This window comes from Sinohyriopsis cumingii, chromosome 2 (assembly GCF_028554795.1).
Source record: "Sinohyriopsis cumingii isolate HCF-2022 chromosome 2, ASM2855479v2, whole genome shotgun sequence".
In the NCBI taxonomy this organism is placed as follows: Eukaryota; Metazoa; Mollusca; class Bivalvia; order Unionida; family Unionidae; genus Sinohyriopsis; species Sinohyriopsis cumingii.
The window spans coordinates 79,389,387-79,417,044 of record NC_142962.1 but is presented as its reverse complement, the minus strand read 5'-3'; the positions used below and the strand labels follow the sequence as shown (position 1 = coordinate 79,417,044).

Genomic DNA, 27,658 nt, shown 5'->3' with positions numbered 1-27,658 from the left:
GCAGGTTCTACTGTAGTATAGTCAGGCCTTGATCAAAGCAGGTTCTACTGTTATTATAGTCAGGCCTTGAGCAAAGCAGGTTCCACTTTATTATAGTACAATCCCGTTGAGAAAAGTATCCATGAAGACGTAGGTGATGTTGCACGAAGTCATCTACATAGACGCACAAACAACTTTATTTAGATAGACCGTAACCCTTGTTCCTTTAAAAAAAGAACGACAACCGGTCATATACGAACATGTTTATCTAACTGAGACGTGTCACAACAAAGGGTGTCTACGCACTGAAAAATACGATATGTAGTTATGCGTGTTTATTTTTTTCCTGTTGTCTATGGTTTTGAGTCCTCGCGGCCGCATGTCCCAAACAATCTTAATTAATGCGTTAAATTGAAATGTGAGTAAACATTTGTTGGCTGTGTATGATTGACAATATTCGATCTTCACTACCCTGACACCTTGTAACTGTTGTGTTCTGTTATGAGATACCGCTTGATACCGTTGAAAGAAAACACTGTTAAAACCGTCCCTATTAGTTCTCAATGAATGCTCGTTACAAATAAAAAAAAAAAGGAACATGATATAGACGCGAATTAACTGGAATAAGTTTCATTCCAGGTAAGTGAAATATACATGTGTAGTGAATGAAAGGACTTTTGAACTTTTGAATCACCTAACGACAAATAGTTACGAGTCATCTCCGACAGTGGACTATTAAGGACGTTTTAAAATAATACATTCGCTACACGAACGGAATGGTTGTAAATGAAACGAATTGAAACCGTGGAAAGGGAAGAAGAGTAGAACTCCTTGTGTCATGTCTACGCCAATGTGTATTCTCTGCTACTTATTAATGAATTTACTTTACTTATCCCATTGTGATAATGACTGGTACACCAATGAATATCTGCTAAAAATCTCAAGGGATGACACGGAGAGAGTAAAAGAAGTGGCAAAGGAATTCAATTTTATCTTTGTGAAGCAGGTAATACTTTATTAACTGTAAGTGAGGATTCACCAGCGTGTGTTGCTTCATCTATACTCTAGTTTAACTGTAAGTGAGGATTAACAAGCGTGTGTTGCTTCTTCTATACTCTAGTTTAACTGGAAACGTCCTTGACATACCTGATTCAAAATAACTAGCATAAGGAATTTTGCTTACTCTCACTTACATACACTATACCGTATGCATACGTACACATACAGCAATAAAATGCATACATATTACATAAAATTTAATTAAAATTTAAGTAGTGTAGTGGGATACTATACGTTCATGGGGCTTTAATGTTAAAAATTGGGGGTGGGTGGGTACCCTACGGACAATATTTATACGGACAAAAGTTGGGACTGTATACGGACAAAATGTGGGACCATATGCAGACAAGGGAAGGTTGAGTTCGTATAGGGTCAATAGGAGTGGGTCAGGTAGGGTGACATCACGGTACTGGACATTGGCAACAATATTGCAACGGGTTGACATCAATCGGGCGAAACTGTGAACACAGCTAGAACGATTGGCGGGGTAAGATATATCACACACACACACACACACACACACACACACACACACACATATATATATATATATATATATATATATATATATATATATATATATATATATATATATATATATATATATATGAACATTAATCTTTCACATAAAAAATATAAAATCGACACACACAAAAATTAGGCAAGAAAGCAGATCTTTTCGAGGCAATGAAGGGGCCCTGAAAAGGGCCTTTGGGTTTCTTCTCCTTTGTCTTTTAATTTCTTTTCTTCATCAACCAACTTCTTTTTTTCTGACTTATATTCTTCTTTTCTTTTCATATTTCTCCTTCTCTACTTCTTCTTTTTTCCTCTTATCGCTCTCCTCTTGTTTTTCTATTTTTTTCTATTTTCTCGTTCCAGACTATCATTCTTCTTTTTCCTCTTCGTCCTCATTCTCCTCCTTTTCTTGTTTCAGCAGCTCTCTCAGTCTATCCTTGGTCTTCTTTACATTGTTTATCTCCATCTTGAGACTGTGGAGATTATATTCAACGTACTCCATTCTCATTACAAATTCCTCCACCATTCCCATGTCACATATTGCCTCTTGCAAAGTATTCATAATATAAATGTGATTTGAAGCCATTTTGTATTCAATGTTGAATGGCGCAATTGACGAGCGCTGTATTTAAATACTTAAAGCACGGACGTAAATGAAAGCAACCATTACAAAATCTTTACATATTATCTACTATCAACACAGAAGATAAGAAAATAGCCCCAATATCTACTATCAACAAGAAGAGAAGAATATAATTCAATATCTACTACCAACAAAGAAGGGAAGAAAATTACCCCAATATCTACTATCAACACAAAATAGAAGAATATAACCCCAATATCTACTATCAACACAGAATAGAAAAAAATAACAGCAATATCTACTATAAACACAGAAGGAAAGAAAACACCCTTTATATACTATCCACATAGTGTTGGGTCCAGGTTTTGTTTGTTAAGGTATAAAACAAATAAATACACACACACACATACATGCACGCGCGCACGGCAACATGCATACAAACACACATACAAACGTAAGCGCGCACACCAACACACAAAGAAACACGATCAAGCAAACACATTCACACAACGTACTCGTACACTCATCAGTAAAGGAGTACTCCACATTCACACCAATTTGCAACTTGAATATTAACTTTTTTTAGAAATCTGGTTAGCTCTGAGAAGGGCAGGTTTTTTTTTACACCTCCAGATACACCTTTTAACGCTGGCACCTCTCAGGCCGGGACCCACACACGCAAGTGTCGGCTCCAGTCCTGCTTCCCATTAATGCGCATGGTTGGGAGCGCAGAGGGAGGTTGAGTGGCCTTATCATCCCGATCTTCACTTTGTGGGATAGTGAACACTTCCCTGTATCTTCTTATTTTATGCCACACCCAGGGTTGATGAGGTCTCTGAGGCTTTCGCTGTCTTTGTATATCCTCCTTCCAGTTTTCAGTCTGCGTAACCACATGTCTTTGTACTGGTGGTAGAGGGTGTGGTGCTGGTACTGGTTGAGGTGCTGGTACTGGTCGTGGAGGTGTCATAACCTCAGGCTTCACCTCACACAGTGGACTGAGCCTGAGGTAAGGCAGTATTCTTTCATCCTTCTATGGTCAGCTCCTCCAGAAGGCGCCTGGCATAATCCAGGTACATTTTAAGTTCGATCAATTTAGCTATTCTACTAATGTCCTTACTGTTGACTGGTCAACGCTTGGTAGCCAGACTGACGAACTCTCCGTTTTATATTTCTGAAGCATGGACATGAAGGAAACCATCCCCCTTACACCAAAACTCACAATACCAATCAATCAATTAAAGGATTTAAGTCGCCTACGCAACTAGTGCTTTCGCGACTGGTTAAATCTCGAAGGTCGAGATTTTCAATTGAATACCCATATAATAATCTAAATATCATGGAACGCGCGGACCTAAAGGAAACACTCAGGTTCACTCTTTTACTCACAAACACACACTCATTATCTGATAATCTCTGGAACCGAAGTGCTAATATACATACTTTTTCTATTTTTTCACATAAAACGAAGTGGTTATAGACACATTTCTATTTTTTATTTTAGAGACAAACACACAAAGACAGACACAAAGTTTTGCAATTTGACTGCTATCTCCTTTCTAGATGGTTTGGTTAGCCCTGAAAAGGGCTGTTTTGTTGGCAGGGATTATGGCAATCTTTTATTGTCACATGTTTAGGTCCGCTTCTTCGGAAAGAGATTTCGCGTCCACACAGCAGTCTACAGAACCTCTGACTGGCTCCTGCTGTTGCTGCTGCTGCTGTTCTCTCTGCTGCTTCTGAAGTCTACACTTCTCCGTCCGCATTCTTGCTCATTCTTGATTTTCTCTCTGAAGACCTCTTCTAATAGGTTATAGGTTACGTTCAGCATCAAGACATTCCCTCTCTGAGCAGGTTTGGGTATCAGGAGATGCCTGACACAATGTAAATTCACGTAATATTCGTTCACCTTGACTAGTCTTGAACAATCTTCGTAGGAGGATGAGTCAACAATAGATGATCAGACTGGATACTGCCCCGCTTTATATGGCTCAAGCGCAGACACGTTATAAAACATCCCTACGGTTTTGTATGGTCGGAACGCTATAGATCTTATATTAGGCGAGGGATAGAGAGAAGTCAAAGAGCATATATTCATATTATTTTGTGTGAAAACAAACCACTAAGCTTTTTCAAAACAGAACATCTTTTTCAGGCAACCATTAACTAACATATAATTTCAAACAAACAAACAAACAATTTTTGACAAGGTATACAATATTGTGAAATCATGCTAGACTTCCACGAATGCAAGTGATTGAGCCATTGATGTACACTACGTTTCCTAGCTAAAGATAATAGATATCCATAATGGTTACAAACCACATGTCTACTTTCTTATCGTTTCTAGAACAGTCACTATCAAAATAAGTCATTAAATGTTCTAAGGGATTTCCAAAACTGCATTTTTGAAGAAAATACACACCATATTGTCCACACACCATGTGCCATGTATTCGCACATTACTGAATCGTGTCGTCTGGGCGTTTCATCTCATAAAGTTGATGATATCGTCTTCCAAAGGCGGCAATCTATCTATACGAATCAAAATATTCAAAACAACCATTTTGGGAAGTAGATGGCTACCCTTTGGGTTCCTGGGAGATGACTGTTGTCCGAATTGATGACATAAGCTTGATGGTCTTGAGGTTCGCGATGAGGAAGTTCATTTTAATCACACACGACAGGATTCCAAAAAGCAGTGTACGAGCTGTTGTTTTAACATGATAAAGTTCCAGGGATCCAATTTTTGATTCGTTCTTTTACTTGTTGTTCCACAGGTCATGATAATTATTTAATTCAATCCTGACTTTTGGCTTGAAAATCTATGACAAATAACCGTTTATTCGCTTCGTCTGCGCACTTTTGCCAAGAGATCTTCGATGTGATGGATATCTACACTAATCAATGGAGGAGAGGATTTATTACGCAAGACTGTATACCAGTGATGCATCACTGCTTCTTCTGAGTTGAGATCCAAGATACTCATCTAGTCTTTCTTCTTGATTCATCATTAGACATTTATCGTGTTGAATTTGATTGGATTGATCGTTTTGACATCCATTTAAATCTTTCTTGGTCAATTCCGTAATTATTTCTGTCAGGTGTTTGGCAAAACAGGAGACTATATGTTGTTCTTGTTCTGGCCATCTGGACGTCATTATTATGTCCTCTTTGTCTTCTACGGATTCCACGATATCCTCCCATTCCATTTACATACATTCTCGACCATTCAAAGAAGGATTACAGTCTTCCATAGCTTCTAATAGGCTAGCATGAATTCTCTCAAATTGATAATTTACATCGTATTATCAAATTCGGCATAGAAGATGATGTTCACCGCGTGGTCTAGTTTCTCAAACTGAAGGTCCACACGAATCTGACCCAATTTTATAGGGTGGAAATGTCCCTCGTCGCTGCCTTGGTCTAGAGTGAAATTAAATGCACACAAAGCGTAGCCTTCTGCATAATCCTCGTACGTAATGCCGTGACTGGTGTTGGTCCCTAAGTGTCCGGTAGCTTCGTACAGGGACAAGTACGATCTCAAATAATTCATCTTGTCATCAAACTTAGGTTCGAAAAGTCTGGTACACAAGGTCTTGCCATTGAGACTGTCTTCGATCTTGGATACTTAGTAGTCATGAAAGTTGAAATGATTTTCATTGCGGACTCGGCTGAAGGCTAAATTGCTCACCATACCAGTGATTATACTTTAGGGTGACTGATTCTTTTCCCCACTTCAGGTAACATTTCCACGCAACGTACGTAAAGTCTGGCTTCTTCGATGATAGCTTTGTAACCGGCATCAGTTGCATCCATGAAATGGAAAACCGCACTACTGCGATTCAGTCTCAGACAAACATCCACGCCGTTAAGCAAATACTTCTTTTATAACCACATATCCATCTGTTCTAAACTTCTGTGAAGTCCTATGATATTCTTTCGGCGGGCGATGTATTCCATATTGTGGTCTATGTCTTTATATGTAATCAAATCGGTGTCACTGAATTGATCTGCCGTGTCAGGTTTCCATACCATGCAATCATCTAGATGGGTGTTCTTGGCTTCTTTTCTGTACGTCAAGAGATTCTAAAGGTAGGCTTGGTAAGGGTAAGTGTTCATGCTACTGCTGACCATTTGTTATTCAAATCCATATCCACTAAGTTGAACAATGAATGCATCAAATTGTTGGCGAGAACTACTTGCTAAGTATCTATAGGACCGTCAGCCAGATTAAGAACTCTAACATTCAGGTACAAGTAACTGCAATACAGATCGACGTAATCTTCGAGCTGTCCTTTGATTTCAATCTCGATGGGGCTTGATCTTTAGTCCTTGACAGAGGAAACGGAATGAATTTGACCCATTGGGATTCTTACCTCGTCATCATGGTGGGTGGCATGGCAAACAGATCCAGTTCCGACTTGGAACAGGCGAAAGACTCTCAGTGCTTCATTTTTTCTCATTGTGATTTAATAATCGTAAACGTCTAAGTCTCGGATGGTTCTTTTTCTTTTCCTTATGGTTTTTCTAGCTCTTTGGGCGTGAATGCCTCTGGAGGGGTATCTTCGTCCTCTCTTTCTGCCTTGTCCTTGCTGTGACGTCAGAGAAGCAGGAATGTCTGACTCATCATAGTCCAGGGCATTTATAGGAGTTTCTCGTTGACCCAAAATGTCTTTTTCAGTTTGAAGCAATGAATTTTTGCCTGCTCTCAAGAAAGCTTCTTTTGGGTTTTGTTTGTCGATGATGACATTTTGGAGACATTCTTTGCCATGCGTCGACGCGGCATCTTTCAAAGCGAACAATTTTTGTGTCATCATCGGTTTCAAAAGCAGGGCCACCGAACGAAAGGCCGGTTTCAGCATATCCCCATAACCATGACCTCGCTGTCGAGCGACACCTCGGTACACAGGATACATGACTTACAAGTCGTTAGAGAATCGTTTTCGAAAATGGAGTTTCACCGTAACTTTCCATTTACTGAATGAAATGTTGTGTCCCAGATCTCCTTTTATAGCAATGTTGACAGATTCAAAAAACGACTTACTGACGGGCAAATAGTGAGGATGTACAAATTCCCGGTGAATTTGATAGGTGTTTCCACCTTCCTCGTCAGCGTTTGTGGCAGAATACACTTTATAATGAATACCACACACACAGTAACGGTACAGAGGTGTGTCCCACCATGATGTACTCTACCACTTCGGAATATACAAAGATCAAATTGAGTCCTTGGTTGAGTTCTAGCATGGAACGAAACCACTCTGTAAATCAAAGTTGCTGTTAATGTTTGGTATGGGATCACCCAATTTGATCATCTTGACGTCTCCACCAAAAAGTGTCATACAATTCAGGGCAAAATCTAATGCCTACCACTTTGTCTTCCGGAAATTTCACCAGTAGGCGACAAGTTACCTTGTGGTACTCAATGGTGACATTTGTTGTCTCCATGGCCTTGCCAAACACCGGATTGAACTTGGTAGCAATCGCCTTCTCCAGATGTTGATCACTAAATAACAACCTGCACGAATTGTGAACAGAAAGGTGTACCGTTTAATTTTGTTGGTCGATTCATCTACCATAGTGTCATCTAGAATAGATGGATGAGTTCTGATTTAATTTTGCATATGTTCGTCATAAACGTCAACTACAAAACTGTTTTGCTTTTCAGTGATGTTTAGGATTTGTTTGTGGTGAATCATTCCCACTAAAGCCACATCCCAATGGACTTCGTGATCCGGTTGGATGACCTGAGGTACTCTGGCCGTGTAACCGCACAAGGTATTGTTGGGAAACACATCCATGGAACTGTCTCTGGGTATAGTCAAGTAAAATTGCTTATTCATAATTCCAGAGTTCTGATGTCCGAGGTGTCACTAGAGGCTAGAGGAGTGTCTAAAAGAGGGTTGTTGTGGCGATTGTTTAGGTGGTGACTGTTGGGAGGGTGACTAAAATTGGTCGCAAGACTCCCGTTTTTACCGTTAGAGGAGTACTTCAAGGAAGGATTGGGAAGAAGATAACCGATGCAACTGCTCAGCAAAATGGTCCACAATTGTTTGTCTCCTTGTTGCAAGCTCAAATTCAATGGCCGCACTGATGACACAATATACCAAAAGGTTTGGCAGAAAAAGACGATTCGCTTTTTAGGAACACGTTCTTCACACTACACACACATGGGTTGTTTTTGTAGATCTTGTAGAGAAGAACTGGGTGAAGGAGTGGTCACTGCTTTAGTGGTGGCTGAGGCTGTGTTGAAAGGCAAGGTGAGCACTTCTTTTTATAGCCGATGACTTGCAAAGCGTCGATCCAGAATCAAAACTGGGATGATATTCTTTCCAACGGACTTTGCTTTCTTTGCCATGTCGTTTTCCCACTTTACGAATTCTTCGTTCGAGAATGCTTTCGATGTTGTACACTTCGTCTTCTTTTCTGTGTACTCGTTGAAACTCGGGCAAGTAAAACGTTCCTTTTAGCACTTCTCCGTTCATGTCATCCAATTTATTGACTTTAGGATGAATTTCACGTACTGGTGCAGTGACACGAAACAATTCGGTGGTTCTATTGGGTAAGTAACCTTTGTGGAAAGTGCGTTTGGTTTTGCCAATGCACACCTATTCTCCTGCTGGCAATGCTCCACCTTTCTTGGGGACAGCCAGAGTCGTGAACGAACCAAACATGCGCTGGAAGACGGTCATTTCGTTGTCGGGAGTCACTTCTTGGGGAGCACATCCTACGCTCCGATGGTAAGGTTGGTTGTACGCATGGACCAGATGCGGAAAGACGCCAAAGTACTTAAAAGTGTGTTGATGCGTAAAATATTTCCACATGCGATGTTTCAAGGTGCGTAGCAAATGTTCCACGATGTTGGCTTTTATTTCTGGATTCTCGCTGGTGAAACAATGAATGTCTCGGTTCTTTAATTCTTTTTGAAATCTTGGTTCAGAAATTTGGTGCCTTTGTCGGTTCACCATCTAAGAGTGCGACGACCACTTTGTTTCAATACCAGTTTGAGTGCTCGCACTAACTCACTGCTCTATTTGGAAGTCAATGGCACGACCCATGCCGATTTGAAAAAGATGTCGATGACACAAAACAAATATATGTAGATACGATTGTAAGTGGACAACTGAGAGACATCGGATAAATCAGCTTGCCATTGATGATCTATGCCCTCCACACGGGTGTGACTTCTGGAAAACTTTCGTCGAATAGGTTTGTGTAAGGTGTACATGGCTTGTTCTTGTAACCATCGTTGTGGCAACACGATACAATTTCTGAACTCCTCCGTAACGTACAGGATGGAATGTATCGTAATAAATGCTGCATAACACCTTTTCCATTGTTTAGTAGCTTACCCACTCATCACTGATGTTACTTAGGATGGGACGATTGGGTGGTTTGGAAACGGCTTTACGAATCCGATGTGCCACGGGAGTTAAAATCGAGGGTAGTGGTGGTTGTGGTGATGGTAGCGGTAATGGGATGGCTTTGGTCTTCTTTTCTTTTTTCACTTCTGGTTTCCATTCTTTCTTATTGACGCCTGTAGAAGGAGGAGTAGACATCATCTTTTTAACCCAAGCTTTAAGTTCTTCTCGTTGGGGTGCTGGGTAAGGGATCAACAAAGACACTACAATCTTACTAGGGATATCAGCTGCTGCGGTGTTTGAAAGACATCTCGTGAATTTGTTTCCTCAGGCATCCGTGGCGCTACGTCTGTTTTGGTCTCATAGGGTAGTGGTGGTGGTGGTAGTGATGGACTTTTCATCTTACGTTTTTCAGAGTCGGTGGAGCTGATTCTTCTAAAACTTTCTGATGAAAGATTTTCCGTCGTTGCAACACTTGATCGTACCGTTGAAATTTTTCCGTTTCTGACAAATCGCTGATTGCAATTCGTAATGTAACTGGGTTATCTTGGTCAAATGAGGATTAGGAGGTAAATGCGGGGTCCGTTCTTGCCAACGATGGAATTCCATCTCTCGTTTGTAAGGCACTAAAGTCAGTTTTCCTCCTTTCATCATATTCCAGAGGTCACCTCTGAGATATTTTGACCTCAGAGACCCCTTTTATCTTCTTGATCCTTTTTATCTTTGAGCCATGTTTGAAACAGTAGTTCCCACGAGTCCTGTAATCATTAGTACAAATGTGGCTTTTAGCAAGAGTGCTAACAACAGGTGTACAAATCCTTCGCGTTGTACTAACATCTTTTTCTTTTGACGGATGGGTATTTGCTTTCGGACCATTTGGCGAAGAACGTGACAATGCTTAGCAAAGCATTCTTTCTGATGTTGAGAAAAATGTATCGTTCCTTTCAATACATTTAGACAACATTCGCACTAGGTATCGATGATGTCTTTGGAGTCGGTTTAAATGATTTGTTTTCGCATGGGTGCATGAACATTAGACAGGACGGAAAACACGTCCCAATGTTTGGCTAAACGAGGAAGTCCTTTCCTTTTCTTTCCTTTGGGGTAGAAGAGGGATGGCTTCTGGGGGTGACATCTTTGTTTGTTTGTTCCGTTTCACACTCAAAAATAGACTGACGTCCATGACTTGTGACACGCCTTTTTATCTTATTTTTGGACTATCGCTTCGTCACAAATGATTTTTTTCCCTATATCGCCAAAAATCATCCCCTTTGCTTGCTTCTCTTTTTCTTTAGACGAGTGTGTCTTCTCTGGGGTAGGCGTCAATTATTGATTAGCCGTATTTTTGGATGACGAGATTGTCCTTTGCTTTTTTCTTTTCCTTTTTTGACAGGAGATCGACGATGGTAATAATGTTCACTTCTTTCTGGGGACATCTTTTGGTGTTCAAGAGCACAAAATACACTGAAGTTCATCGCTCGACATGCGTCCGTTTATCTTATTTTTTTGGGGGTATTGTTGGATTATTTTTGGAAAACCAAACTGTTCTAACACATATTCTACCATCCCAGAGCCAAAAAAATCCTCGCCTTTACGTGCTCCTCTTTTTTTGGGGACGAATGTGTCTTTATGGTGTAGAGGTCGACGCTTGGCTGAGCGTTTTATCGGATGTCGGGTCCAACGACGAGACTGTCCATTTAAAATGGAACGTTTCTCACGTCTGCTTTTGTAGCGTATTGTTTGTAGTTACAGTTACACCTACAGCAAGGAAGATTCCCTTTTCCTTTTTGAACAGGAGAACGGCGATGGTGATGGTGTGAACTTCGTTTAAGGGACACCTTTGAATGTTTCGGACAACAAAAACACTGATACCCATAATTTACCCCAGGTCTTTGTTATACTGGAATGCGTCGCCATTGATTACCTTTACGTCGTATCACCTTGATGACAGGCATCACTTCGTTCTTGCTTAAGTAAATCAAGTAAACTCTGTAACATGCCTGATCTGTTTTGGACTTTTATTTTGGGAGCAGGTACTTTGTGATCAGCGGCCACTGCAGCTGAAAAGGAGGAGGGTGATACTACTGGAAGGGAAGTTCTTGGAGACAAGGGAGACACGGGTTTCCATTGTTTCATCAAATTAGTAAGAACGGGTGTAAAATTTGGCTTGACTCAGCAACCGAAAAATTGAAGAACCTGTGGCTACTGGAGATGCGGTCACCGTCGCGGCAGGTCGTGGTTTGGGAATGTAAGGTTGCACCCTGTCCGCAGTTGATGTCTAGTGGGTAGAGGCTGATTTCTGGTTTCTTTTATGGAGTCTTTTCTTTTTCTTTTTCTGGGGACTTTTATTTTTCTGCGATTGTGACCGGGTCTTGACACGGCTGCTCTTTTTCATTTTCTTGGTACCTTTGGATCGGATAGTGGCCTTATTTCTTGAGGATGACTTTGGGGGCATTGGGATCTTATTTTAAGAGGGAGCGAATGATGACACCTCCTAGAGAACCGCTACCTCCAGGTTTCAAAATGATTTACTTTTTGCTTTGAGTGTGCGGAGATCTGCCAATTGCGTCAAAGCATATGTTTTGATGTGGAATGGGAATGATGCCTGGCAATAATTGGCTTGCTGTCACCGTAAACCATCTTAAGACTTCTTTGTGACTGGCTTCTAAGATACGAGCACGAAATTGTTGATTTTCTTCGCGACTGAAGCCGCACAAGGCACGAATCAAATTGACCGGAAGAAGATTTTATATATATATATATATATATATATATATATATATATATATATATATATATATATATATATATATATATATATATATATATATATATATTAAGTTGACGGAGACAATTACACGACAGTGGTGAAACAGTTGGGTTCGAAATCGCAAATAATCGGGGCTGGTGGGTTTTAAATCCACGAGTAAATAGACGAGTGGGGCTTGAGTGACATCGTCGTTCCCACGAGTCAGCCAAGGCGTTTGTAACTGTTTGGCTAACACTTGCACTTGCGATTTATCTATAGGGCTTTTAAACAAGACCACGTAATGAGTATTGATACTGATGGTGCGGTGGGCTTTACGTTGTTGAAATAAAGTTTGGATGATGTAAATGACACTGGCATTACCACGATGCTCTTTGTGTGTAAACCACAGTTAAATTTCTTCTTCATCTTCTCCTAGCATGTCGTTGGAGATGACCAAATGGGTTTGACCGGGGTCAAACACGATCCCGTCGGCTTCGCCAGGAATTCCTTCATTACATACGATGGAATCGCCTTGACGTTCTCGCAGGAAGCTGTACGCCGATTGCCACTCTTTGTAACACCACCGGATACGTTGAGGTAGGCGATCGATAAAATGATGTTTATGTTCGATCAAACGTTTGACGAATTCGTTTTTTCCTGAACCGCTCGGTGCAGCAATTAACATGTTAATGGGTGGCGAATATAAAAGGCCTCACAACTAGTACGATCTAAATTTTCGTCGATGACATTGAAAGTGGAGGAAGAAGGAGCAGAGACAGCAGAGGTAGCCATAGTGGAGGGAATGTCACTTTTGACCCGAAGTTGGAGAAGACAAGAGTTTTTATACTTTTTTAAGGACACGTTTATTTCAAAAACACTCTTGAATTTGAACACGAAAGACAAAAATACATATAAGCTAAATGGTTAAGTATATGGATAAATTACACATCAGAACGACTAAAGGGGAGTATAAACAAGTCACTGTACCGCATTTGTTTTGACGAAGGTGTGGTTGCCTAGGGACAGTGTGTATTGTTCTTAGAGTCTCTAAATTTGGCACAGTCAAAAGGAGTCCATCCGGAATTGTCTTTTGGGAATGCGGATGTCAACGACAGTTTTGTCCTTAAGGGATTGATTTTCCTAGGTGTCGGGTACTTCTAATGGCATTGTGACTAACTCGGGTTTAAAAGTGACTTTTACTAGTCTGTGAAATAATAACTCGTTAAATTCGTACACGATCTTGGGGTTTTATGAGTCTCAGCCATCCACCGAATACCTTACGATGATCTTTTCGCCTTCTCCGTATTGGACATGTTGGATCCATTAGTCTTCCTTGTCGCACAAGTAATGTAGCCAGCGTACGGCTTTGACCGAGTCTTAACGTTTGACAAAATTGATCGTTTGAGGCCTAATGACAGGCAGGGTGTTTTCGGGTATGAATCGTGGGCGGTACACTCAGGCTTCTTTCAAAGGAGCGATCCCCCCATGCTTCAGGAACATTTCTCGATATTTTCCATAGCAACGCCGTAAAATGTTCGCGTCAGATCAAAAATACTTTTCCATTTCTTCCTGAAAGTCGAAGGAGTCCGAAACTTGAGAGTGGTAACAATCGTAGAAAGCTTCTCGTTGTTCGGTGCGCATGTTGTCGGGGTCGTAGTAGTGAGCATCAAGCACATGGGGTAGAATGGCGTATTGATTTTCTTCAGTACTGAATAAGTACGTCAAATAGCGTTGCGTTGACCATTTATGTCATTCCAAATGTTTTCGGTATTCGGCTCAAAGGCATGGCCAAGTAACTCATTGAATCTTTAAACTGCACTTGTTCCACTTGTATGGAAATGATTTTGGCTCCGTTCAAAGTCATTTAGGACGTTCGATACCTGGTTCCGTAAGGTATTTGAGAAGAAATTGTCCATCTTACCCCGACAAATGTGACAAATGTGACATCGTTTCTTTCCTGAACATACGTGAGCCTTGGTATTATTGGTACGTATGCCTTGTCACAAGTAGAAAACAATCTCAGGAGTTGACAAGCACTTTTCCGCTGTGAAAATTATGTCTTTCGATGCCGTTGGTAACAAGTAGGACTGACAAAAGTGCTCTGCCAAGCATTGAAACACACTCGTTTTTGTCCTTCGTCAAGACATGTTATAGAGGCCAAACATCGCTCACATTTCGATCCATAATGTTTGTGTTGCTCTCGAATGTTATAGCCATAGCCACATTTCTCACAATAATAACCTTCTCCCAGGAATGCGTTGATTCTGGTAATGACATCGAAATGGTCATCGTGATGATAGATGTGAATGTATTATTCCGTCTTTGGAATTTTTGCCTCGAAACAATAGAGGTCCACGCACTTCTTGAGGGTGTACTTTCAAGGTGTAGCGTGCAGAAATGTTTGCATTTCAGGATTTCCACAGGGTGTGTCTTTAGATAGCCCTGCTTGCTGTAACAGGAGTTCTGCTTCTCTTTGTTGTTTGGCTCGGTCCGATCTTTGAATAGGTTACCAGTCTCTGTCCATTCTGCCCTGTCGTTCTTGTCAGCATACGTTCGTCCCACCACAATAGCCATGGCTAAACACATCTGGTCATGCGGATTGTTAATATGGACAAGGCTACGATTGATGCCGCGAAGGTTGTCTACCAATAACACCTTTTTGCGTCCGCGTCCGGTCCCTTTGGGAAGAGAAACGTGGGTCATGAATAGTGTCGCTTTTCCATCGGTGATGTGAAACTTGTCGTTGAATTGTTGAACGTGTTGGATTTTGTCGATGACTTTGGAAGATGTCAGTTTTGAAGGGCTAAACTCCATCCGAACGGGGGACTTCAGACTGTCGTGATTATGGGAAAGTCTCAAGTGATCGTCTTCTTTGACTTCACATTGCCGTTTCAGTGTGGTTAGCAAAGAATTATACACATCGGTGATGAACTCTTCTGCTTTCTGCAGCGGTACGCTGGACTTGATATCTTTAAATTTCATTGTATACGTGTAGGCCGTGGTTCTAAATTTTCTAGATTAACCTTTATCCGTCTCACGAATGTGGTAGCACTTTTCAGGGGTTACTGGTGGCGGACGATGGTTTGGTGTAGACTCTCTGGGCCTAGATCCTGGCTCACTTGTGTCATCTTCAACATTGCTGGCATGGATTTGAGCCAAAACTTCAGCTACTGTGCAAAGCGATAGGTTACGTTTCTGCCTCTCACTTTCTTCTCCTTTCTCCACGCAATGATGCGATCATTTCATCCTGACTTCAAAAAGTCAAACGACTACATTTTAAACGCCAGGGTCCCCTATATCACTGTCAGGCCAGTGTCTTCCCTATGTAAAGGGTTTTTGTCTTCCCTCCTAGTATTAATTTCACTCTCAAGCCTTCCAGAACGTTGTTAGAGCCAACACAGATCGAATTTCTGATCAGAGCTTTGCGAGGTGTCATACGAAAGTTTTCTTCAGAGAAGATGACGGGTTACTCTCTCTCCTTTCGAGATAAAAGTCAAGGTACTTCCTATATCTGTCAGAAGAAAAGGAATTGGTCTTCTGAATGCCCACACCGTCAACGAAAGACAGGTGTCAGAAAATACAAAAGTAAAGATACCTGTTAGCGTTGTCAAGAGAAAGGACATTGGTCTTCAGACTGCCAAAAGAAACAACAGGAGCAGGAGGAAGAGAGGGGTTCAGAACAAGAAGAAGAGGTACCTTCTCAAAAGAAAGAACCCAAACGTGTCAAGAAAGAGAAGAAACGAATACGAAAAAAGTAAGGAAGAAGAGGAGGAAAAATCTGTGAAAGTGAAGAAATTTAAAAAAAAGAGGAAGTGAAAATCCACAGAAGAAGATAATGAACTTCTTAAAGTGTTGTGTTGTGACAGTGGATTGTAAATTTGAATCAGAATAGACCAGAAAGAAAACGTAAGTGTCTCTTGGGTTTGATTTGTTAGAATAAGGACCAGTACTCATGAACTCAAACGTTCATCATGGGAAAAAAGGAGATTTTGAGTTTTAATTGATTTTGGCAAAATGAATATATCTCTTTTTGAGAGAGGTTGGTGGTCCTGAAAAGGACAGTTGGGTGTTTGTGTTTTGTTTTTTAAAACAAACCTAGGAACTAGACGTAATGAGTTTTAATTGCCTTATCCCTTTGCCACGGCCAAGGCCTACGTCTGGACCTGCTCCTGTCGATGATTAGTTAGAAATCACTAGGGTGGGTATTTCAGGGGTAGTAGATGTGTCACCAGGGTTGGGATATTTGGCTCGGGAAGATCTTTTTCTCTTGGGTCGTATTAAAGAAGTCTGATACATTTGTTTCAGACCCCTTATCTCTGCTAAAATGTCTAAGATTACCGTCACCGTTTGACTTTCACCGTCCTCCTTTTCTTCTAGACCTTGTTTCTTCTCTGCTTCTTCTTCCTGTCGTTTCCTTCTTGCATCTTATTCTCGCTGTTGATGTTGAAGAAGGAAAGTAACTTCTGATTCTTGGTTGCAAAAATTTATCCAATTCTTCTTTCTGTCCCTGTTTAAAATCCTCGACATACGGTAAAGAAGGAGAAGCGGTCGAAGGTGCTGATACCAGACCCAATTCTTGCAAAGAAGAGAGAAAATCCACTAAATACCAATTACAATCAGTCTCTTCTGGAAGTGGGAAAGTGTTTACTTTGGTAACCGCTGTTATGCCATCACTTCTCATCTCCACGGCCGGTGCACCCCAATTCATCGTCTTAGTTTCCGTCATATTTCAAGATAATGTCGCATTGATTCACTGCGCAGAGACGTTAGCGTATCTATATAGGGAATGTGACGTCACACGTAGATCTCTTTGGATTAGAAGACAGACTCCGCACTGTGACTGAATTCTGGCATTGGTGAAGGAACTCAATCCGTTTCGATCCGCTTTTCCAGTATAAATAACCCCGATTCAACTCATTCTCTTCACTTGTCCTCACGACAAGATGTGGACTAACGTAGAATCATCTACCCTCGTATCGTCGATGCTGTTTTGCACGGACTTACCCATGTATGTCAAATCATCATGGAAAACAATTAAGATCACCGAAACGACCGTTGGGAAACGAATGATCTATGTGGAGAGACATGGCTGTCTGAAGTGAGTTTTAATCTACTGACCAGAGGTCAGACGAAGTTTGAGAAAGAGAAGAAGACATGTGCAATGCCCTCTATGTTAACTGAATGGTGATATCATAAAAACCAAAGACCCTTTTCAGGGCCACTCCATTGCCTCGAAAAGATGTATATTCTCTTTGCCATATTTGTGTATTTGTTTGTGTTTGTTATGTTTGTGTGATGTAAGTGTTCCATCTTTTTTCCCCACTCTATTTCACCCGATTTAGGTCAGCCCTTTGAAGCATTGTTACCAATGTCCAGTACAGTGACGTCACCATACCTGTTCCATTCCTATAGACCCTATACATGCTCATCTTTCCCTTGTCCGTGTATAGTCCCAACCTTTTGTCCGTATACAGTCCCAACCTTTTGTCCGTATAAATCTTGTCCGTAGGGTAAAACCCTCCTCATTTAACATTCAAGTCCCATTGTCCGTATAGTGTCCCACTACTACACCAATAATGTAGCAGTTGCTAACATCTATATTAACCGTTGTTTTGAATTTGTTATCCAGATAAATACTAAACTGGTCTTTGATTTATACCAAAGTATAAATTTCGTAATATACCATATCCAGGCAATACAGTACATCGTTTGATAATTACACTAAATTCAGAATTGGTGAAAAGAGAAATAAACAATGACTTAAATGCTCTTTACTTGGAAACTGACATATTGGGGGGGGGGAGTGATTGTACTGTATCTCCTGATTTATGACAACTATTTTCAAAGTTTGTTCTTATACAATACTGCTTTCCTTTTGAAATGGAAAATTGTGGCATGTGGTAGTTTATGCATAGTTTATATAGAAGACTTGTACAGACAGACTCATACCTGTCATTTACTTTTAAAGATTGCTCATAATTTAAAAAAGAAAAACCAAAAGAACAAAATATCACCAAACCTGTAACTACTGCTCCTATAACGAATGCCATCATCAGTATGATTTAAATCGTTCCTAATTATCATTATTATTGTTATTGCTTTTGTTATTATTCAGTTTTTTGTGTTATTGTATTTGTCAAGGTCTTTATAATCATGGTCATCTTTTGCTCCTATTATTGACTGTAATGTTTTGACCATTGATAGTGAAACTATTACTGTTACTGACTTTTTTCCCCTTTAAACAGGTAATGTTGGATTTGTATTTATTCAAAAATACAGCACAACCAAATAGGTCTTCCATAGACAACACGACTCTGCTCGACGAATTCAAGTCCGCTATCGGAGATAAGGTATCTAATAATTAAGTTCTCCTTGCTCTACGGAAAACCGGCACACACACACACACACACACACACACACACACACACACACACATATATATATATATATATATATATATATATATATATATATATATATATATATATATATATATATATATATATATATATATATATATATATATATATATATATGTTTGGCCACTTTGGTAATCAAAATCTTTGGTATAAATAGTATATATACTTACTATCATCCTACAAAAAAGAAAGGTATAGGTATGTTGACTAGGATAAAATCAATACATGCAGTGTTGGATTACCAAAGTGGCCAAGCATATCTGTCTTCTTGAAAATACATACCATAGTTTGTCTGGTCTACCCAATATACAGGTAGAGCGGTGAGGGTACATTGCAGGTGGATTTTAGCTATGAACGGCATTAGTAGGCCTACAACGTTCGGTAACGTACAAAATGGAATGCCTATTTGACGAGTGGATTAGGCCAAAATTTTACTACCGCATGGTGACTTTAGTCGAAGCTTACGTAAACAGCAAATTCCACACCCCACCACATAAATCAATACTAAATTATAACAAAATAAAAAGACAAAAGCAAGAAAAGCAAAACAAAATTCCCCCATTACGCCCTCCCAACAAACAAACAATGTTAGCAAACCTGTCATTTCATGTCCAAGATCGATTCATTCAGACCAAAGTCCTAAATTTCTAGACTTTAATGCATATTACATAAACTGATGATGAAGTTGGCCATTACAATATCAAATTATATTAATATAGTTTAGAGCTAAATCTCATAATTACTAATTACCACATTTTGAAATAATGACCTAAATTAGTATAAATAATAGGAACATATCTAAAAAATAAGGGCCGTTATGAGAACTCCTTAAAAGCTAACTCATAATTCAATTGTATATATTTCGAAAATTTAACGATATCATTATCAATGAAATTTGATTCATAATTTTCATCATGCGACAACATACACAATTTATTAACCTAAAAAGTCGCTATTGACGCAAGTGTCCGGACGACATCATTGCTTTTTTGATAAGTCAGAAAAAATTTCTGCTAATACTATACGATGGTAAATTTGCATGCATATAATTTGTCTAATCAAAAGGTGCAGAATCTGTCGATATGTCCTTTATTAGACAGAAACTATCATCAACATAAAGGTTTTAAGAGATGTGGGTCAATTCTCACGTGGTCTTTTTCATAGTTTGATAATAATAATAATAATAATAATAATAAGGAATTTGTATAGCACCTAATCTTTAGAAGCTCTAAGCGCTTTACAATATTAGATAACACCTATAAGATAAAAAAAAATCATAATGATATGATTACAAACACAAACACCATGAAATTAGAAAACATAGAAAAAACATGCTGAGAATATTTAAGGTAGGAAACATTATTAGGTCTTTAAGTTTGTTCTTGCTGTCGAAATAAGTGAGTTTTGAGAGCACTCTTAATGCCACATTAAAGTATAATTTTGGTATGCCTTAGGCTAGCATGGTTAATATCATTTTTAGTAATTAAAATTCGAAAAGTGTAATTTGCTATTACCAAATTCCATGAGTAGATGCGAAACTCTGACATTAATAAGAACCCCACCCACCCCCGGTCGAACACTTTCGGACCCTCTTAAACTGGTGTGAACATGTACTGAGGGCTTATGGACCTCCACCACCCTTACTACCCGTGAGCTGGTCCGAAACAACGTTCTTTGCCCCGCCATAGAATAGCGACTGCTTTGTCATCTCACTTAATAAAATAGTGACCCTAGTCCACCCCCACCCCCGGTTATAATTCGTGCTGAATTAAATTGACTTTTTTTCCACAAAAGTCTTTACTACAATGACCCTTCAAAGATAAGAAACCACCTGTGTAAACTATTGACCTCATGCTGTTTATGTTGCAATGTCCGAGATTTGCATACGATATGGCAGCGTCTGCACGGAGGTGGCGACGTCTTGGTCTGTTTTTATGTCGTGTATGTGGCGTCATTCCAATAAATCACGTCAGAAATTATTCTCAAAGTTGATATCTAAATCCTTTTCATCTGCTGGGCTCCAGCTTCAATACCTCTACAACCAATGAAGATATTTGAAATAAAATTAACCATTGCGGGGTGGAATGAGTGATTCAATGGTAGAGCTTCAGACTCCAGATCGAGAGGTCGGGGCATCAATCCTTGCCGTGGCAGTGCTATTTATCCTTGATCAAGATACATAGTCCACATGGGTCATAGTACTGGTCCTGCCCAGGGAGCCAGTGAGAGCGATTAATGTTTAGCAATCATTGTACAATAAATAGGCTTAAACTAAGCAGTTCAAACTATGTGCTTTAACAAAAATGACAACAACTGAAAATAATAATCCATCTCTTTATCCAACCGATGTCATATTTATAGATTTATTTTTATACGCTTGACGAAACGTACACGAGTTCGGAGTCGATTATTCCACGGATGAACAATGGTACTTTCCGTCATACGGATCAAAATCTTGAAAGTCATCACCTGGTGAGTAGATAGGCGTACACGGTAATCGGATCAACAGCCTGTTATTTTCAATTTTGAAACTTTATATTTTGTAATGTTATCCACTCGGTCACCAACTCTCTCTGTTATTTTCTTGCTAGCAACATTTATAGATTTAGATATGACGTATATTAAGTTTTTCTTATTAAATTAATAATGTAGCGTTTAATGCCATTATACGTCAGGCGTAATACATACAGGTCGTATAATGTAATGGCTCGTCGCTTCTGCCTGTCCGGCTTTCTCAAACTCGTGTTCGGGCTGTATAGAACCGGTTTGTATATTCGGCTTATAATTATTGATTCAGTTGTTACTTACATCGAGACGATGTGTCGGGCGCAACTTTCAAAGCCGTGCGTGCCATATTGCTAATGCTTACAGGAGTTATGCGCCTTTTGCAGTACTTAGCCTTTTGTGTTTTGATGTTTAAGCCAGTCTTACTCAGACTTGAGAATAACTTAAAAATATATCAATAATGGCTGCTGTAACTTTATATATATATATATATATATATATATATATATATATATATATATATATATATATATATATATATATATATATTTATATTTATATTTATATATAATACAAATAATATGGCGAACAATAGTCCTTTCAAGTGCACTGGATCCAGCAGGGAATGTGAATGTGTGTGAGTGTGATTTAGATTTTTAACGTAGCTTTAACAATTTTTCAGTCATATCGCTACGATATCTGCAGCGTGACAGTTTATAGTGATGTTTAGCACTGGGGCATCATGCCGCAGACATGTAGCATGATGTCCCACCCAGTCACATTATCCTGAAACCAGGCCGACCAGTCCTAGCACTAACCTCGTAATGCTGAGCGCCAATCGCGGCAGCTGTTAATACCATTTTAAGTCTTTGGTATGACTCGGCCGGGGAACGACCCCACGACTTCCCGCATCCTAGGCGGACGCTCTAACCACTAGGCCACCGGAGCGGTGTCCAGCAGGGGATCACGTGTGTCAGAGATTGATTAGGATAAATGCAGTAAACTGACTGACAGTGTTTTTGACTCTTAAAGAGTCTTTTTCAAAGGCAAATACAAAACATAGATATGACAAATAAATAAAACAGAAAAACCTTTGTGTTTGCAAAACTTTACATGACTATTTCTACAGGAAAAAAATTTCTAAATTTATTATATGTTAATTAGTTTATTTCAAGTTGTTGCGGATTCTGGAAAATATTTTATCTTGCACTAGAAATAGATGAGCCATAACGATATTTGTGATTGTATGTAAATTTATGTACGCGCAAATTATATCCCGGATATTGCATTGTTATAGTCGTAATTATAGGTTATTGGGTGACTAACAAGAAAATATAGAGAATTATTGAAAAGAAAATGTGTTGGCCTGCAATAAGACAATTTTATTTGTGCATGGCTGTTTTTTGTAGTCTTCTTGGTTTAAATCGCTTGGTTTTAATGTTCTAAAGCGGCGTATCCAGTAAGATTCCTTTTCTTTCCTGGTTTGGGAACTCCATTTGGGTTGTGAGCAATTCCAGTAAGAGTTATATCACTGAAAGTGTGGCCAGGGGAGGAGAAGTGTTTTGCGACCAGGCTTCTGTACAGCTTTTTTGTCATCCAGTTATATATATGAAGGTTGATCCTTTTGTTTAGCTTTTCAGTTTCTCCGACATACTGAAGGCTACAGATCTTACATGTGAAGAGATAAATGACATTCTTTGCTTTGCACGTTTTGTTTGGACCATGTATGTTTAGCTTTTCTCTAGTCACTGTGCTAGAAAATGTCCTGGTCTCTAACATATGTTGACAGGTTTTGCACCTTTTATCGCACAAGGGCCATATTGACTGGGGTGGTGGGTGGTTCTTGATTAGTGATTGGTGTTAGCTTCGCCCTGACTAGGATATCCTTGATGTTTTTTGATCTGATATTCCACGATGGACCATTGTTTCCCGATGATTTTACCTACTTTGAATTTGTCTGGATAGTACCGGAGGCAACCCAAAGGGCTAAAGAAACAAACGGCGATGACCTACTAAACTATGGAAAGAAGGAAAAGGCTGAGAGGATACCATTTATCCTGTCCTACCATCCAGACAACCCCAAAGTAGGTAAAATCATGGGGAAACACTGGCTCATCGTGGAATCGTCGGACGCTAATCCTCGTTAATCCTCCCTAACAAACCTGAGATTGATATTTTCAAGTCTGGCCAACATTGATGTGATGGCATTGTTTCTTCATATTCATATAAAATGTAGTTCTGTAGGTGAACTGAAATGAGATCATTGTTCATACTTAAGAGGTAGCAAATTCGTCCAATGTTGGTAGTATTTTGATGTCAGCTTGACTCTTGCTGATAAAGATCAGTTTTGTTAAAAATAGGTCACCTGTCCAAATTATAAAAGCACGAGAATCATACGAACCGATGGATGCTTCGCAAAACGTGCCATTAAATCAGGGCCCCCGTTTTTATTAAACATCTTGAGATGATCGTTAAGCAAAATTTTAATCGTCCACCTAAGCATTAACTGTAGACAATAGTTTATACAGGTTGTGTAGAAATAGCTTATATATAAGAAAATAAAATGAAATCACGTTTTATTCATAAGCGCAATTCACAGTAAAACATTCAAGAAATTGTCTTATGATCAAAACTGTCATAAATTGTTTGATGAAACGTGGCCGTGATGTTTATTATTCCATAATAGTGTTTTTAGAACTCGTCCGAGTTTTCATGAGTATGAAGACTCTGGCCAAGTTTAGTAATGATCAGATGCACAACACAGTGAATCCGTAGAAACGAGAAACACCGCATGTGCCGGCATTCATTGTTAAACAAATGCCCACAAATTTCATACGGACTAGGAGCTGGCCACATGTATCTACATCGCTATTGCTATAGACCTCGGATTCCTCCTTTACCATGAAGAAGTACCTAGCAAACTTAAGAGTGGGTATAAAATGATTACCCAACGCTTGGTAAGAATACAAGCAGTCGACCTTGACCTACTAGAGTTTGAAGAAGCAACAAATGCTCTCACCATTACAGCGCTTAGCCCTTGGACACAGGACATACTAACTAAAAACGGCATCATTCCTGCCGATGTTATTAGGGTTGCATAATGGCCAGTGTTGCTGTCATGATCGAAGGAGCAATAGTAAATGTAGCATTCTCTGTAACAATTTTGGAAAGCAGGACAAACTGTTGGCTTAATATTTTATTAATGCATCGAAAAATCGGCGCGCGGGTATGAACAGGAGATTTTCGAAAACGCAGGAGACGGCATGCATCTCTCCGAAAGCTCAGTTTTTCTGACTGTTTTGCGTTCATGCACAAACAGCAAAAAGGCGAGATTATGTTTATTGTCGGAGGGCTTGCCGTCATGGTCTATGTAGACTATAAATATTTATAATCTGCCAAATGTCGGCATTTTATGGCGCCAGCAAAATGTAGCAGTAGCTACACATTTGCAGACCAATAGCATAGGAACCGTGCGTGAACAAACGCAATAGATACTAAGCTCGTGGCAATATACCACCAACATCGAAGTTACTGGAAAGACGTTGCAACTAACAGAAGGTTGGCAGAAGCCGCTAAAGTCTCGCAAGATGAAGCCAGCAAGTGGCTGGAGAAGCAAGCGATGTGGCTGACTGATCAACCCTCATCGTGCAAAATCCCCAGACCGCAGTGTAATTTTCAGCCCCAAACAAGGTACACGTGGTTGACCGTTTGTTTCTACCATACGACACGGCTGGGCGAAAAGTGTTCAAGTGTATGCTGACAGTTGTTGATGTCGCCTGTCGTTACAAGGATGAATAGCTCTTGACCACAAAGGAGACTTCTAAAGTCATAGACTCCTTGACACGTATCTATAAGCGGGGCACTCTAAAGGGGCAGACACTGTTACCGATTGACCCTCCGGCAGTTTACAGGCTCTGTGTTGCAACTGTTATCTACGCACAACTTGCATTTGTGGCGAGGTGCGGCCAGTGTCCATTGAGCGCAGGAAGTTAGGAAGAGGTTAATCTGTACCTTAGCTAAGCGGTTGTTTGGAAACCACTATCAGCTGCTTTCCGAGACTGCAAAAACGTAGCACTGAGTTGGTCCTGTGGCTGCCTACTGTTGTGGTGGCCTTAAATTGCGAGGTAACATGGGTCATAGGTAAAATTCCATTGATGCTAACAACGCCTTCATCATATGTAATGCTGCCGGTTAGCCTAAAAGGTCAGGGTCTGCCCACTTATTCCATATTGCGCTACCTGTATGCGGCGGGAGAGCTGAAAGGAGGATAACGCCGTACTACCGACTATATGTGGTCTCTCGGGATGCAGACCTAGGCTGAGAGCTTCGACATCCCAGGCCAGGCATCTATTGATCGTTTTTCTGGGAATTTTTATTCGCGTAGAAACTTCGTTTGATGCTTATGGCGGTTATCTGATGACGAATGGCCTTTTTCTGGTAAAGGTATCGTGGTACATTCCATTCTAATGACGAGCTTGAGATTCTGGTAATGGACAATAAAGCGCTCTTTTTTCTCGCGGACTGGGAGCTGAACGTTCAACCCAGTTCATTTCCTAAACCATGTTATCTGGGATGCACGTTGCTTCTGGTGTCAGCAGTTTGTCGCTGTGCGCGTCCAGAAACTCCTCAGAGAATGTAGCTCTTTAGAACGTCCATTGTAATCTGTTCAAGAGCGGGCTAGTTGACCCACTTAAATTCATCATCCATTGGTAGACTGTACCACAGAAGTTGTTACTAGAAAGGTGGGAATTTCGGACTTTCATTGTCGTAGTCTGAGCTCATCTGGTTATTCGTTTTCGCGATATGCTAACTCACCATTCTTCAACGATTATCTTGCCCAATAAACAGGTGTGTGTCAGTGTCTGTTAACGCCTAGAGCTTAACACCATTTTCTTCAGCACGGCCGAATCGAAGCAGCCGTTTCTCTGCGAAGTGTCAGATAAGATACGTCTCAAACTCTTCCGCTAGAGGTAGCACAACAGCCTTTAGTAGAGATCGTGGCAATATTCAAAGTTCTGTCAGTCAATGACTTCAACAAAATCTGCAAATAATCAGAATCCTTTTCTGTTATGCGAGCAGGGTTTCTTGAGCTGTAGAATCGATCGGGCGAAAGCATGGTTTTATTAAACGTCTCCTAGCTGTTCATGTATATATGTTTTGTAGACGCCCATCGTGGACCGTGTATCTATGAAGACGGCCAGCTTGGTGAGGCTGCTGCTGATACATTGGAGATTGTCGAAAGACTGTTAATGCCCCAGTGAATACGCTATGTATTTTTCTCACATAATTTTGGACGTCGCTGATTTTCTTTGTTGTGGTTGTTTCAGTGACCTTTATATTGAAGTGACCGTTGTCGTACATGTCATGCAGCACAACTTGCACCTTCATGTTTTCTATGTAGATGCGTAGCTTGAGATTATAAGCTTTCAGGGCCTTTCAGCGATACTTGCTTGTATGTGGTAATTGTCCCGCACCATGTCAACCACCAGCTGTTCACCATAAACACGATAGTCGTCGTGTGTTGAACGTGACAAAACATTTATATCTGGTTTCGAAAGAATTCGAAGATCTCTTCTAGCTTCGTCTCCAGGTGTTATCTGTGGCGCCAACACAAGGCCCGATCTTCAGGCTGTTATGTCATCCAAACATCCAGCGCACGAGTTCTCATGGCATTAGAAAATATGAAAGCGTGTTTTTCCGGGAACAGTAGTCGTTTACAACGATAACTGATCTTCACTGTCGCTTAACAAAGGCTGACAGATCGTCAACAACATGTCTTTCTGCCGGAATTGAGTTTCGTTAAGAAGCTCGTCTATGAAATCGTCAAATTTCCTGTGGTACAGGTCGCTGGACTGGACACTCAGCTGAACTGACCGTTGGATCGAGTATCGTGGTGGGGCTAGTGGACGAGCCCGGTTCGTGAGTAGTTCGTCAAGTATATTATCATATTTACCATGGGTGAACAGTCCTCTATGGAACTGCTCGTTTAGGCTAGTGATGGCTGATATTGATTCAGGCTTACAATCAATCAACCATTAATCGTAATGCCTCGAGTCAAACATTAGTATGAGTATGCTCGAAACATTCGTGCCACAACAATAATTGGGTGCGTACCCGCTAACATGTTATGAAACAAATCGCTTTCTAGTTTGGGCAAGTATTCTTCGTGTGCTCTCACGGCTGATCCATTACCAGCTTGAGCGCCGTTTTGACATTCTTTGTTATTGTATCATTGCCCCCTGACCTCCGCTTTGTTGGCAAAACCTATTTCTAACCTCGTCCAGTTTCACTGTTTAATACATAGAGATGGCATATTTATAATCAATTTAGTCATTTGTCTGTGAACTTTGCAGTACTCGTTCATACACAAAACCCTGTACTCATGATGCCTGCCATGCAGGGACCACCTGCAATTATATATCGTACCTTATCATTGTTGTGTTAGACGCATCACCGGTATAAATTATGTCATAATTTTATTTCAAAATAG

At 40.2% G+C, this 27,658-nt stretch overlaps 1 protein-coding gene across 3 annotated transcripts in view; it reads left to right on the top strand.

Annotated features, from left to right (window-relative positions):
- Positions 1-443: 443 nt before the first annotated feature.
- The window catches only part of LOC149805254 (furin-like protease kpc-1), a 69,469-nt gene continuing 42,254 nt past the window's right edge, over positions 444-27,658 (top strand). For 2 of the 3 annotated variants that reach the window (XR_016418409.1, XM_089948874.1), the window contains exons 1-2: positions 444-985; positions 18,490-18,594. Coding sequence is in view for 2 of the 3 variants with exons in the window: in XM_089948874.1 (XP_089805000.1) it covers positions 818-985; positions 18,490-18,594 (273 nt within the window). In the remaining variant the exon portion in view is untranslated. Of the gene's footprint in view, positions 986-1,326; positions 1,526-18,489; positions 18,595-27,658 lie in introns of those variants that run through there. The other variant, XM_089948886.1, reaches the window with a different exon arrangement.